Source organism: Prinia subflava, chromosome 25 (assembly GCF_021018805.1).
Source record: "Prinia subflava isolate CZ2003 ecotype Zambia chromosome 25, Cam_Psub_1.2, whole genome shotgun sequence".
Lineage (NCBI taxonomy): Eukaryota > Metazoa > Chordata > Aves > Passeriformes > Cisticolidae > Prinia > Prinia subflava.
The window spans coordinates 4,494,809-4,509,699 of NC_086271.1; the positions used below are offsets into that span (position 1 = coordinate 4,494,809).

The 14,891-nt window shown below is 45.3% G+C and overlaps 1 protein-coding gene across 1 annotated transcript in view; it reads right to left on the reverse strand.

Moving 5' to 3' along the window:
- Positions 1-1,409: 1,409 nt before the first annotated feature.
- The window catches only part of FCHSD2 (FCH and double SH3 domains 2), a 120,993-nt gene continuing 107,511 nt past the window's right edge, over positions 1,410-14,891 (reverse strand). The window contains exons 13-20 of the mRNA XM_063419352.1: positions 11,157-11,318; positions 8,471-8,605; positions 7,960-8,043; positions 7,657-7,834; positions 6,809-7,029; positions 5,704-5,833; positions 5,469-5,551; positions 1,410-4,465 (exon numbers count right to left, since the gene is read on the reverse strand). Coding sequence (XP_063275422.1) covers positions 4,382-4,465; positions 5,469-5,551; positions 5,704-5,833; positions 6,809-7,029; positions 7,657-7,834; positions 7,960-8,043; positions 8,471-8,605; positions 11,157-11,318 — 1,077 coding nt within the window. The 3' untranslated portion in view covers positions 1,410-4,381. The remainder of the gene's footprint in view (positions 4,466-5,468; positions 5,552-5,703; positions 5,834-6,808; positions 7,030-7,656; positions 7,835-7,959; positions 8,044-8,470; positions 8,606-11,156; positions 11,319-14,891) is intronic.

Consider the following 14,891-nt stretch of genomic DNA (forward strand, 5'->3'; position numbering starts at 1 on the left):
ACTTGCTGCACTGATCCTGCTGCCAGATCTGTAATCCTCAATCCCCCTGGGGAATGCCTGGAGCAGGAAACCACTTGGCATGGCAAGCACGTCAGCATTTTCCTGGCTGCATTTTTTATTGTCTCTTTGCTGCATCCCCGACTTCAGTTAAGTTTTCTTCCCTTTCATCCCTCACTTTCTCCAGCCTCGAACTGAGGTCTCAACATCCCTAAGCTCCCCTCTCTTGGAGACACCTGTCCAGATATGGGGGGACAGCACATCTACTCCCACCCATCCCAAAGTTTTCATGTAGGGCAACAGATCTGCAAAAGGAAAAAATGTGGGGAGACACATTCCCTGGGAGGCTCCAAAGGCTGACGGAGGTAGATTCCCTGCTAATCCTACCCCTGCCATGCTGGGATTTACAAGTTGTTAATTATAGGGACCTTGCTGGCAAAGAAGAGCAAGCTGCAGAGCAGCCAGACTTCCAAGAAGCAGGAGATGCTTCATTTAGAGAAGGTGCTGCAGTTTTTGTTTTCTTTTTAAAATTACTATCAGCAGTGAGAGACATTTGTGCTATACAGGAAAGAGAACCCACCCACTTTCTTTGGTTCCTTTTAATATTTCCAGAAAACAAACAAGAAGAAACCCTGGCACACTTTGGAGTAAACATCACATCGTTTACCCCATCTCTTCTACCCAATCTGATTCCTATCAACCTGTTTAAAAATCACTGAATCCCAGATAGGTTTGGGATGGAAGGGATCTTAGATCACCTCATTCCACCCCCAGGCAGGGACACCTCCCACTGTCCCAGGCTGCTCCAAGCCCCGTCCAGCCTGGCCTTGGGCACTGCCAGGGGGATCCAGGGGCAGCCACAGCTGCTCTGGGCACCCTGTGCCAGGGCCTGCCCACCCTCACAGGGAAGAATTTCCTCCTAATACCCAACCCATATCTTCCAGTTCTAGCCATTCTTTCAGTTTAAAGCCAAAATCTGGGAACCAAAGCAACCAGAGGAAACCCTGGCTCTAACAGATCCTGCAGACTTCCAGGGACCCACATTTCATCCTCAGCACTGGGAAAGTTCCCCAGATTCCTTCTCTCACCTATGCCAAGCGGGAAATAGAGCCCTGGAGCCTCTGTGGTTCCTTAGCACCTCTCTCTGCCTCTAAGTGGTCACTGTGTGCTGCTCACACCGTGCCCATCTCTCACTTGCAGGAAAGGCATTTCAGGGAGAAGAGGTTTTCATGGAAATCAGTTTATGGCAGGAACGATGGGATCACAGCACAGCTGTTGCTGGCTCTGTTCTGGGAAGGAGAACAAGTAGAGGCATGAAGGGGGTCTGTTAAAAATGGAAGAAAGGAAAAGTGGCTCCGCTGGTGGATGGGAGGATTAAAATCATTGTTAAGTTGTAGAGGTGGTGAAAAGGACCCCAAGCAACAAGCAAGAAGTGAAAAGGACAGAGCTGTCAAAGCAGCAAGGCAGGACAATAATTTCTAGTGAAGCATCATGAATCCTTATAAAAAGCAGGAAAGATGGGATTTCTCAAAGGAAGAAAAGGAGGAGCTCAGGGAAAAAAAGTGGAGGCCTGTGCAACCACTCTGCGGGAAAAGTGGAAGTGAAAAAAGATCCAACCCAACCCCACAGTGAAGTGCTGTCTTCCATGAGGGAAAAAGAGTCTCCAAAAACAGGGAGCACGTAGAAATTATGGATCATTTGGCACCTACCACCTGTAGGAAACTGGGATTAGTCCAGCGAGGAGTTGGTCCCGGCAGATGGCTTCCGAGTGCTGTGAGAAAATCCAACATGGAAACGCAGCCCACAGAGGGATCCCAAAGCTGGAGAGCCTCGGGATGCACTGGGAATACTCCTGGCACAATTAGGCAAATCCAGCCTATTAAGGGACAATCACTCTGAAGGGCTGTTATCAATCACTCCCCTCGCTTTCTTTAGGCAATTATCCTAATTGCATCAAGGCTATTAAGCAATTATTTTGATAACTGGAGCTTTGTTGCTGGCTCTTCGTTTTTGGCAACGTTTTGTTCTTTGTATAAATGCTCCCTCCAGAAGATGTTTAAAGTTGACTTCAAGGATGTTCTTCTCCCAAAGCACAAGATTCAAATTTCTGTGTAAAAGCACACATTCCCTCTCAAGAAAACAGTGATTTTTATCCCAGAGTTTTCCTTTAATCCCCCCTCTGCCCCCCAAATCTCCCAGGGCACGAGGGATTTAGTTCCACTTTTTTATTATTCAACTTTTTATACATAATAAATACAAACTTTTTACAGCCAATATAAAGAAAGCATTTGCACTGATGCTTTCAGGGTGTACTGAGCTGTACACGATGCGACGGCCGATACATGCCCTGTATGAAGAAATCATAGTTAAAAAGGAGGCATCTTTTTACAACTTTTCTTCCTTTTTCTTTTTTTTTTCTTTTTTTTCACTTTTGTTTTTTAAATAAAATTAGCAGCTCTTACAGAAAATATTTTAAAATACAACTAAAGAGACTTTTAAATAAAAATTTTCTGGATTTTTGAAAGTCCGGGTTTGAAGGACACAGAAAAACTGGCCAAAGGAATTGAACATGAACATTATGGCAAAAACTTGGTTTTCTTCTGCATTGTGAAGATCTCAAAATATTTGCAAACAGTTAAATCTTTTTTTTTTTTTTAACTTTTCTTTTTAAACTTAAGAATAAGTTTGATAAACACATAAAAAGACCTCAAACAGATCAACAGGACAAGAGGTGCAAAAGAAGGAATAAAATGGAAAAGACTTCATTGGACAGCCACTGATTCCATAACTGATCCATGAACTGTTGTCCTCAGACAGCCCCACTCTTGATTAAGGATCCCACTGGGAAAGGAGACTGGCAAGCACTGGATGTCTCGGAGACCCAGCCTGGGCTGGGATTTCCAAGTATGTGCAAAGTTTATGATAAAATCTTGTTAAAATGAGTCGCTGGGTTTTTGTTGTAAATGCAGCCTCAAAATATAGCCCTTGTTAGTAAACTAAAGGTAGAAGACTTACTGGCTTTGAAAAAAAAAACCATGAAGACACAAGAGAACCCACAAACAGCTCCAGATCCAACCTCACGATGCCTTTGATCTGAAGTTTTCATCTGTTGGAGAACACTGACAATATTTCAGTCAGTACCCAAAGAAAAAACCTGTTTCCATCCAGTTTTTTCCCCTCCTCCACGTTCAACTTCAGAATATTCTTTGCCCTTTTCTCTCAAAAAATTGAAATCCCAACTCCCTTTTCAGAGCTCTCTGAGGGAAATGTGAAACTCTTTTCCTCTCGGTTTCTTCCCTGAGAGGAATTGGGCACATCTTGGGCACGAAGGTGGTTTGAAGGCAGAACCCGGAGCTGCTCCTGGCTCCCTGGCTTTGGCTGGTTAATGGGATTGGGGTGGGAAAAGGCTACAGGACCATCCAATGCAACAACTAAATGCATGTAAATACTCTAAATGGAACTGCTAACTCTAGAACTCAGGTGGTTTGAGGACGAAGATACACTGCTAACGTTGGATAATGAAGTACACGGCAATAACTGGGATAAGAGTGACCCAAACGCTTTAAAAAAATAAACCCAACAAAAAAACCAAAATCCCCAAAATCTGCTAAGAAAAAAAAAAAAAAGAAAAAGCAGCTCAATTTCCAGATCTAGACAAAATCTCACTTGCTTTTTCGCTTTTCTACCCGTTGGTTTCTGCTGTGGAAGAAGATGTTGCTGCTGGTTCAGCACCTCCATGTGTTAGATCCTCTATGAGTAAATGCACTGAGTAAACACAAAAGTCCAAAGGCAGAATGTTCAGCTGTGAATCACTGACAGGGGGAGCACTCATGGAACAAATGCTTTTGCTTCTCCAGGAGATCTTTTTCCCATCTCTTCTTTTCTGCAGGGGGATTCAAGAGGAGCCAGCCTCTCCTTTTTAGACTTCTTTTTCTGTTCCCTTTTTCATTCTTCTGATCAGGCAGGTGATGCTACTGGAAGGATCCACAATCTTTAACACATTCCTATGGCAACAGTAATATACTGTACTAATGCACAGGAGCAAAGGATGCTAAGACTAAGCTGCACGAACGGGGCTCGCTCTTTGTCTCCACGTAAAAATGGAGCATCTTCAGCCAAGAAAAAAAAGCCAATTTTGGCCTGTCTTGGTTTGTGCTAAGAGAGCAAGAATGATGTAGAGAAATCCAAACAAACAAACGAAAAAACAAAAGGCACAAAATATTCATGACTGTGGGAAGGAATCCGCCAGGTCACCGCCACATAAAATCCTCCCTATCGCTCGCTCTAGTCCAAGTCTTCATCATGCAAAGGTGCCTAAAAACGAGATTGACCAAAAGCTGTGTTTGGCCTTGATTGTAGCACTACCAATTCGCCAGTCCCCTCGTTACACCAGAGTGATTTCCACGTCCTCGATCTTCTCCACGGGCCGGCGGTGGTGCTGTGTGGGGGGCGGCGGGGCTGCTCGCACCTGCAACGTTCAGAACCAGCCTGTGACTACCACGACACGGCCCAAGTCCTCAGACATCCCCCACATCTCCTGCACACACCTGCAGGCTCCCCCCTCGAGGGGATGCAGACAAACAGGCTGTGTGTGCAGCTGGAGGCAGCTCCAGTGCTCCCCAGCTCAGCCACCAGGGAGGTCCCTCACGACCCAGATTCTCCCCAGGTGCAATCCCTCATCTATGCCATGGATGAGCCAGGATGTAAACCTGGGAAAGGCTCATCACGTGCTGACTCTGACGGTGCTTTGGCCTGGAATTTCTGTGGAGTGGGAACTACCAGAGTGTTCTGCTGCATCTGACTCACTGATATTTCATCAATCATTGACCTCCACACACCCAAAACTTGATGTTGTTCTCACACTCTGCCACGTGAGTCATTCTGGCTCCTGACAGAGATCACCTTTAGTGCCAACGGGGTTTTTAGGACACCATTTCAGAACACACCAGACTTGCTGTAGAAAACATGAACTGTGGAGCAATCCTGCACCAAACTGCCCAATACTACTGGAGTATTCAAAATATATTATTTGAATATCCAAAAATGTTCTTTTTCTGCAATCTCATTCACTGGGAAGGCCAGGAAAAGGCAAACGTTATGTCTTGGGATGATTTGGTTTAGGGCTTTGAAACCCCCAAAACTTGATTTCAAAGTTGATCACAGGAGATGGATTTTGTCACGTTCTAAGTGATTTAATTCTTGCCTTCCCTTTCTGGCCAATGTCCTTTCTCTAGGCAGCAAAGACGACACAAAAACCTCGTCATTAAGAATCCTGAATGCAAACCCCTCAAACCAAAGGGGCTGGAAAGAAACAGAATCCCAAACGTGCAGGGAACTGCTGGAAAGCAGGAACTGTATAAACCATGGGACTGACCTCTCCCAGCATTTACTCCCCAGTGCTTGTCAGCTCTGTTCAGAGGCTGTTAGCCTTTGAACATCAATAAAAACCACCGGATCTGCTGGTCACTTACAGGCCGCAGTTTGCCGTAGGAACTCTCCGGAGGAATTCGTGGAGGTTGGGAGAATCCAGAGGACTCTGAACCAAAGCTGTTTTCTGAGGGAATAAACAACACCCTGTTACAAAGGAGGCCTCAGTATTGCTGAATTTCTGTTGCAAAAATGCTCTTTTTTTGTTTTTTTGCTCCCCCCACCCCCTGAAAGGCTTTTAAATGAAGCCTTTACCCAAAACGTTTGCAAATTTCTCACCGTTTGTCGACGGAGATCTGGGGAAAAACTGGGATCCTCTTTTATCCGGGCTGGGATAGGGACTGGTGGGAGGCTGGTCATACAGAGGCAGTGGTGGCAGGGAGTTGTTGGCCTTTGGAGTCGGGGACACCTGTGCCAAAAATCGGGAGAGGCTGCAGCAAATCCTCCCCGGAACATTTAGCACACACACACGTTTTCCAACCCATCCCTACTCTCCATCAAATTCCCTCCAGAGGAAAAGCAGCAGGAAAGCCAAGGGGTCTAAGAGGGATTCAATTTTTTTAAATCACAGGTTGCCACTGAGCAGAAATTTTCAGCCTCTCCCAGGTAATTCAGAGAGGCTTTGTCAAGGTTATTTGAAACAAAAAGGTCGCTCAGCCAAGGGGGATTCACACAAAAGTGTTGGGATCATGTTCTTTATCCCCACCCAAATGCATTTAAATGTTCATTTTCATGGTCTTCCCAATACTGAAAAATTCCAGTGTAGAAAACATACAAGTGCAGTTTCTATCTCCAAACTCCACGCTGGAATGTGTCTGACTTTCTAACACAATATAAGGATTACAAAACTATGAAATGAGGAACTATAGAACCACTATAGCACTGTGGAATTGAGGACATGAGTAAAAAATGAGAAATTTTTGCAAAAAATTACTGTAATCCAAAACTCAGCAGTATCCTGCCCCTCAAAACTGAGAGGATACAGAACAGATTTAAGTGTGAAAACACTAAATTAGGGCTGAAAGAGCCTGTAATTCTCTTTTTGCCAGGTTGTGTCTGGCATTTCAGTCTCTCATCAATGAATGACAGGAAGTAAATGGTGAATTTTCTCCTTTGATCCCTTTCTATTCAAATATCTGTCTTTATTCACAAATTTGCAAAAATACACCAGCTGATAGTTATTAGGCTGGGTAAGAAACTAAAATGCAAGCACTGAGGGCTTGGGTTGTTGTTGTTTTCCTTAAATTGGTTCTGGGGGGTTTTTTTCTTAAATAGCTTCTGATTTTTTTTCTTAAACTGGTTTTGATTTTTTTTTCCTTGAAGAAGCGACACATCTTTGCAAATTGCCCAAGCAATAAACCAAGCCAACCCCGTTTTTCCATACCTGGATATCCCCAATCCACGGAGTCTCTCCATTCTCTGAGCCCGTGAGCTCTTCAACCAGCACCGAGGGGAAGACCCCGACACGGCCGTTGAATTCCCCCTCCCAAAAGCCATCGTCATCCTGGTTTTCCTTGTTCAGGATGCGGATGATGGCTCCCTCCGGGAAGGACAGCTCGTCGTCCGTCTGCCCGTCGTAATCATAAAGTGCTTTCACAAAACACACTGCAAAATGGAAAAGGAGGAACCCAATGAGCTAAGAAAAACATTTAAGCACACACCAAGTTTTAAAGCTGGAGCTGGTGGTTTTGAAGCTCTTTTAAAGATTCTGTTATTGCTGAGCCAGATTATTCTGGTTTTCCTTCATTTTAATCTCAGCTGTATGAGCTGAAGAGGTGAATTATGCAGATTTAAGAGGAGAGAGATAATTACTGAGATAACTATGGCTGTGTTCAGATATGGGTCAGTCTCTCTCTGCAACTCCCTGAGAGGGGGAGTGGGGCCTTTTCTCCCAGGAAACCAGAGATAAGACACGAGGAAATGGCCTCCAATTGCAACAGTGGAGGTTCAGGCTGGATGTCCAGAAAAATTTCTTCCCTGGAATAGTGATTAAACACTGGATCAGGCTGGGAAATGCTGGAGTTCCCATGCCTGGAAGCGTTAAAAAAATGAGCAGACTTTGCAATATGGGAGGACTTGGTCAGAGGTTGGATTTCATGACCTTGGAGGTCTTTTCCAACCTTAATGATTCTGTGATTCCATGAAATCTGGGCATATCTCCCCAGAGTCGATGTCCAGAGTGTTTTCAAGAGCCAGCTCTTGATACCCTGTGTGTCTTGAGCTGGGATTTACCATTGGAGTCTCCGTTGAGGCTGCCTGGCAGCAGGTCAGTGTCTGTGGAGTTGTTGGAGGTGTGGGATCGGGTGTCCAGCGCAGCCAGGGACTGCAGCATGCTCAGGAGGCTGCTGGAGGTGGGGAACTGCAGGTACTTCTCTGGCACATACCCCACCTGCCCAGCCTTGTTCCGTGCCTGTGAACCAACAACAGGAGCCATTCTCTGCTTGTGAACACTGCTCTGGAAGGAACCCCAGCGTTCCCTCCCATCCCAGCTTCTCTCCTGGAAGAGTTCATGGGAACAAGCTCAGAAAATGATACCTTTACCCAGTCTTCCATATCTCCATCTTCAATGACCTCCAACACCTCGTGCTCCTCTATGGTCAGTTCATCTGGCTGAGAAGCCTGGAATGCAGGACAGGAAGGATGGAAAAGAAAAGCGGCTTTAAGGGCAAGACATGGGCAGTGGAAAGAACATTCCCATCTAGACTTTCATTAGAAGTGATGCTTTTTACAAAACTGAAAGCTTTAACATCATTTAAAAGGTCCCAGTGGAGGTTCTGCCATTCACAAGAGCCCTTCTCCCTCAGAAGGGACAGATGGAACCTCCCTGAAGCTCACCCTAGCAGAAAAGCAAACCTCAAGCTCCCAAAGGCACATTTATTATTTTATATTATTATTATTATAATATATATATTTATTCTATTTACATTTATATATCTATTCTATATACACTTATTATTATTATTCTATATAATTCATTTTTCAATTCAATGAACTAGAATAATAAATCATCAATGAAATAACCAATCAAAAAAAAAAAATCACTAACCTTATAGGAATAAACAACTTTGCAGGTGAGAGGGTAATTTCTGAGAGTACCAGAAGGACTAGAACTGCTGTCATCAAAAACATCCATGCTGTCTTCAAACTCTTCACCTTCCTCCTTTTCTGCATCAGCATTGACCTGGTAAAACAAATTCCAGTTGGCATTACAGCAGCTGCTCGGAATTGGTGAAGTAACAACAGTAAAAATGAGCTGGTTAATATTTTTCAGTGTGTGTTTTGTATGATTTATTGTTATTGAAAGTAACTCAGCTGGATTTCTTTGTTCAAGCACAAGGACGTGTGGGAGGGACTTTAAAAAGTACTGCAGAAGATTTTGGAAGCTCCAGCTCAACTACTGGACAATTTTAAAATCCATTGTTCACATAAGCTGTGACTAAAGTACTTTGGAGATGCCATTGCAGAGGCACAAAAAACAGTTCAATGAAGAAAAGAGAATTTACGCTACTGAAAGATTAACATACCTGTGAACATGAGTTATAAAATAAATCTGCAGAGGAAATATTTAAAGTTTAAAAAAATAAACTCTCAAATCAGCCATCTAGCTGGTGTATTCCGCACAACAGATTTGCTGCAGTTTATTACAAAAATTCTTAGAGACAGGAAGATATGTAAAAACTTGCTATAAAAGTTTAAATAAAACCTGAAGTCAATGTGCTGGAAAAATACAAGTTTGGGTAAGAGTGCCATGAGCTGTGCTTTGGCCTCGTGCCTGGGTTATGTTTTGAATAAATACTTTATCTCATGTGAAAGATAATGAATTATTCTGTGAAAACAGTTCTGTGAATCCAAGGCAACACTGCTCTGTAGAGCCATCTTCCCTGTGTTTATTCCTATTAATTTGGGAATGAACTTGGTGCTCCCTGGGAAAAGTGAGAGACTGATAAAACAGAAAGTTAAGCTGAGCCTACAAATTCCCTGTACAGCTTCCCTAAACCAGGCCTCTGACAGCTTTGCTTTCCTAGGCCTGGACTAGAAGAGCACAAAGCTTCATCATGTTCTGACTTACTTTGTTTTTATGTTACTATTTCCAAACCAAATCCTTGCAGGCCTGGTGATTTTTTTCTCGCTCACTAACTCTCATTCAAGAGCACTTTGCCTCCATCTCTCCTTCAGTGTGCTCCTGGATGTTGGGACAACAAAAAAATTGTCCTACAGCCGGGCAATGCTTTGGGAGATCAGCAACCAACTCCAAATTGTGGCAAATTTGAGGTTTCCCTTCCTGTTTCTCTGCCTTTTGCTGTGCATGGTCCCAGGAGCCAGGGCTGACATCCAGCTGGGACATCATGGAAATCAGCAAATCACGTCTAGAAGGTTTGGACAACATCTGCTCCTGGTTTTCTAACACGAGCAGGAAAAACGCCTTCGTTTTCAGCGCGTGGGCTGCTCTGAACTCCTCGGCTGCCATCATTTGGGAAGCAGGCATGGAGAGGGAAAACAGGAAACTGAGGGGTTTGCTTGCTAAAGCTCATCCTTCTGCAGAGCCTGGCATGGGAGATGGCACCAGCAAGGAATAAACGCTTGGGACAGAAGGACCCTAAAGTTGTGGGGCACGCAGCAAACACAGGAAGAAATGCAGGGGAGGTGATCAGAAAAGCAGATTACATACATCAAAAAAATTATAAATAAAAATAGAAACAGAAACAGAATCGTGTTTTGTTGCACATATACACAGATGGGTCCTGTCCCTGTTCCCTGGGAGCAGAGCCTGACCCCCTCCAGCTGCCCTCTCCTGTCAGGAGTTGTGCAGAGCCCCTTTCCCAGTTGAATCCCCTCTGAGCCTCCCTTTCTCCAGGCTGAGCCCCTTTCCCAGCTCCCTCAGCCTCTCCTGGGGTTCCAGCCCCTTCCCCAGCTCTGTTAAACACTGCCCAATCCTCCAGGCTGGAGTGAAAGTGCTGCTTGTTACAAACTGCAGTAATTCCTCTGAAGTTTGGCATAATTTTGGTCCCAGCTCTAAGAATTCCATCTCTGGGCTGTCCCTGTCTGGCCTGCCAAGGTCAACAGAGCCTTTTTTAAATACAGGAGCCTACGTAAGTGTAAAAGGGGAAAATGAGACTCAGAGCTGAACCTCCCAGGCTGTGGCAGTGCCTGGGACCAGCACGAGGGGCTCAGCTCCAGGGCCAACCGTGCCATATCTGGGGAAATGGGGAATGAGGGATTGGGAGCAGCACAACAGGCACCGAGGGAAGTTAAAGGAGGTGGAGTACAAAAAGAAATGGAATAAAATCACTGTTTAACACAGCTATGCAACAAATCTTCATCTATTGTGACCAGAGAGGATCTGAAGTGAAACTCAGCAGGGGAATTCCTTTGGCATTTTGGAGGGCTGACACTGGGATCTGCACACTCGAGGATCTCAACGTTATAAACTAATAATGAAACTTCAAAGAAACACAGGTCTTGGACACTTCTGGGGATCCAGGGGCAGCCACAGCTGCTCTGGGCACCCTGTGCCAGGCCTCCCAGGGAACAATTCCTTCCCGATATCCCATCCATCCCTGCCCTCTAGCAGTGGGAAGCCTTTCCCATGGCTTGTCCCCAGGCCCTCTCCAGCTCTCCTGGAGCCCCTTGAGGCCCTGGCAGGGCTCTGAGCTCTCCCTGGAGCCTTCTCCTCTGCAGGTGAGCACCCCCAGCTCTCCCAGCCTGGGGAGAGGCTCCCCCCAGACTCGTACCAGGTGCGCGGAGCCGTTGTTGGTGACCGAGGGCAGGCTGGCCCAGCGCTCGTTCTCCAGCTCCTCCATCACCTGGTTCATGGCACTCTTCAGCCACGTGTCCACGGACACCCCGATCTGCTTCAGCAGCTCCAGCCGCGCCTCTGCCTTCAGCTTGATGATCTGGGGACACAAACACACACAGAGCTCAGGGCTCCTCAGGGCCACACCTCGCCCCGCCGCTTCTTCTCATCCACGAACCCAAAACCGGCTCCCAGAGCTGCTCCCCAAGGAAATGACCCCACTCCTCATGTCCTTGTGATGCCTGGACAAGGCTGGCCTGGAACAGAGACTGGACAGAGCTGGAGAATAAAGCGGAGATTTATTGAAAGGATTCCAGGATCCACCTTGGGCAGGACAGGGCCTGACCAGGGCTACACCCAAGGTGGGCTGAGAATGGTCACAAAATGGCAAACCAGTCACGAGATCTTATATTTTCTATAAGTTTTGGTCCATTTGCACATTGGAGTTTAATTGTCCAATTATAGCTTCAGGTTAAGGTCCCATCCTTCTTGTTCCTCCCTCCAGCCACCCTTGTTTGTGCTGTTGGGCTGAAAGTTGTCCTCGGTCCACAGCAGGAAAGGATTTGTTTTGTCTCCCTGCTCTGTGAAGAGAGCTTTACTAGCACTGAATGTGAAGCTCAGATCTACACACCTAGGCAGCAAATCTGAAATACAGGAAAGCTAAAACTGAAGGCATCACTTGAATGTGATGTGAGCCAAGGCACAGAAAATGCTTTTCTGGAGGCTCAGCCACTGTCACCAGCTGGTGTTTTTTAAAGTAACACCTCTGAGTTTATGCTCGCTCCCAATTCACACCCTTAAGTATTTCAGTGTCGCTCCCAAGTCCAACAACCCAGTGCTTCCCAAGACTTCTAAAATTAGGAATACCCACAGTGCAGACCCTTCCAGGTGGTGACTAAGCTGGATGTGAAACACAAACCTGACAGGATACACACACACACCAACCCACCAACTCCCAAGCGAGGCTGCCTTCCACCAGCACGTGCCAGAGAGCACAGGAAACTCATTTGTTATGGAAGCACAATATGCTAATAATCCCCAAATTAAGTAAGGATTGCACTCCAACAAACAGTTTCAGGATTTTTGTCTTCAGAACAGCATGAAAATGGAGGTTTTTTGACAGCTGGGTTCACTTCAGCATCCTGGCATGCTCGCTGGCCGATGGAGCCAAGGATTTAACAAACTCATGGCAAAGCACCACCCTGATCCAAATTCACAGTCTGAACAGGACGGATGGGAAGAGCAGGCTGAAGAAATTCAGGATTTCAGCAAGAGCACATTTGCAGCAAGGACTAGAGGGCAAACCCAGGGATAAAAGTGCAGATATTTTTGTCTAGACCAGCCCTCTCAACACCCCCCTGCTGCCCTTGCTCATCAGAGGAACAAGAAATCAAGTGATTTCCCAAAAATCCTTCAGTGAGTCACTGATGGAGGCAACAACAGAAAGCCACGGAACCTCCCTGGAATTCTACCCGCATTCCCTTTCACAACATTGGTCATTTTTAGCAAGCAGCAAAGTTTCATCTCCTTTCTCTCCCTTCCAGCCCTTCCCTCAGGGATCTGAAGCACTTCACTGCAGCATCCCTGACACACCAAGCACTCAGCAGCACTGGGAACCCAAGCAAAATCAGCAAAAACAGGTGAGTTCAGGAAAAAATTAGAAGTAAATTCCCTTTCCAGTAGTGGCTGAAGCACAGCAGACTATGAAGAATATGTGTACGCTGGATTCAAATGCCAATGGGTGCCAGGTAGATATTTATCTCTTACACAAATCCTACTCTACACAAAATTTTGTGCTGAGCTGAAGTGATACAGGTATTTTTCTCCTTTTTGACATGCTACTGCACTTACAGAGTCAGAGAATTATATCTTTCTAACAAAATGAATCAGAAAAGAAATGACTGTTAACTTTATTAAGCTGAAGCCCTAAAGATATCTCAATTTCCACTTAATTTGTGAAGGTGTCTTTAAACCTGTCTCAATCAAACCACTTTTGGGAGACCTTATTTTAAGTTTTGCGCAGAAGAAATGTGGTTTTTAAAGAGAGGGTCAGTTGTAAGAGAGAAATTCATGTCAGATGCATCATCATATGGCTACAGCTGCATGCACACGCTCTCCCCCATAATCAGGGATGGAGAAAGGATGGGACGACTTTGAGAGGTGTTTCCCATGGGAAAAGCCAAAGGCAGTGAGCCAAGGGAAGTTTCCATTTCATGCAAGGGATCTCCAAGTGAATGATTAACAATATATAGTGTTCAAAGAGCTGAGAAAAAGAGGAAACATTAAATACATTAATGTGCATCCCTCCTCTCCTGTTTCTGAGATTTTGAATAAACCTGTTCCAACCTTGGAGCTGCACAGGGCAGGGAGAACAACCTTGTCAAAGGCAACTTATTCACAGAATCCCAGAATGTTTGGGGTTGGAAGGACCTTAAAAATCATCCAGTGCCACCCCCCTGCCACGGGCAGGGACACCTTCCCCTGTCCCAGGCTGCTCCAAGCCCCATCCAGCCTGCCCTTGAATATATAAATATATATATATATAAATGTACATATTTACTTGTGGAATGAAGTAGCTTTCCCCTAACTTGTCTTCACATCCTGACACCCATTCATGAGCACCTTCCCTGTGCCTCCACCAAGGAGCTGCTCAGCCCAGTTGCTTTGCTGTTTACCTCGTTATGCAATTTCCAGTTAGGCTGAGCTCTGCTGCAGCAATAAACACTGGGCCAGGCTGCTGCAGACATCTGCAGTTGCTGTTAGTCCTCGCTCTGCTGTAGTTTGTTTGTACAAATTGTGAGCTAAAATAAACAAGCTGCTCCAAAATCCCTGAGTGTACTTGACAAGAGGGTTTAATTCAACGTATCCAGCAAATCCAATGGAGTTCCCCCTCCCTATTTACGCCCAGGAGCCTGAACAGTCAACAAATGTTTGTTCCAAACCACAAATGTTTTGAGTTTCATTCCATTGCACACAAGCCATAAAAGCATTAGGTCAGGCCTGCACTTGAAAGTTATTTACAAGCTGAAATTATATTTTTACCTAAATAATTATGCTCGTAGACCAGAGTTAACAGCTTCCTATCTGTAGGAAAAATACAAATTAAATACCACTCAGGAGCAGAACTTTATCCTGCTTCTCACATAGGGACAGCTACACACTTAAACAGGATTTAGTGGTGGCCTTGGCTGTGCTGGGTTGGACTCAATGATCTTGGAGTGCCTTTCCAACCTCAATGACTCTGTGATTCCATAAAGACACAAACATTTTGTTCAAACATCACTACACCTGAATCAGCTGGGGTTTGATGCTTTCGTTATGCCAGAATAAAATGTTAAGTAAGAAGGAATCAGGGCAATAATGGTGACTTTACCACATTGTGTCTCCAGTTTTTCTGAAGTCTTGTTCCCTAGAAAGATCATCACATTAGGAACGAAACAAGGCTTTAACCACTGGTTTTCCCCACCTCCCACTGGATGGTTCCCAGGGACACTCGTGCTGTGCTCCCTGACTGAGTGACCTCCACTGACAGACCCAAAAATATCCTAAATCAGGTGACCCCTGGCATTCCCAGCAACTCCCCAGGAAGGCAGCTGAGCCTCCAGGGCCCAGGAATGCTGGAATCCAGCACTGGCTCTGAAATCTGGGTGCTGCCCAAATTTCATTGTTAGCA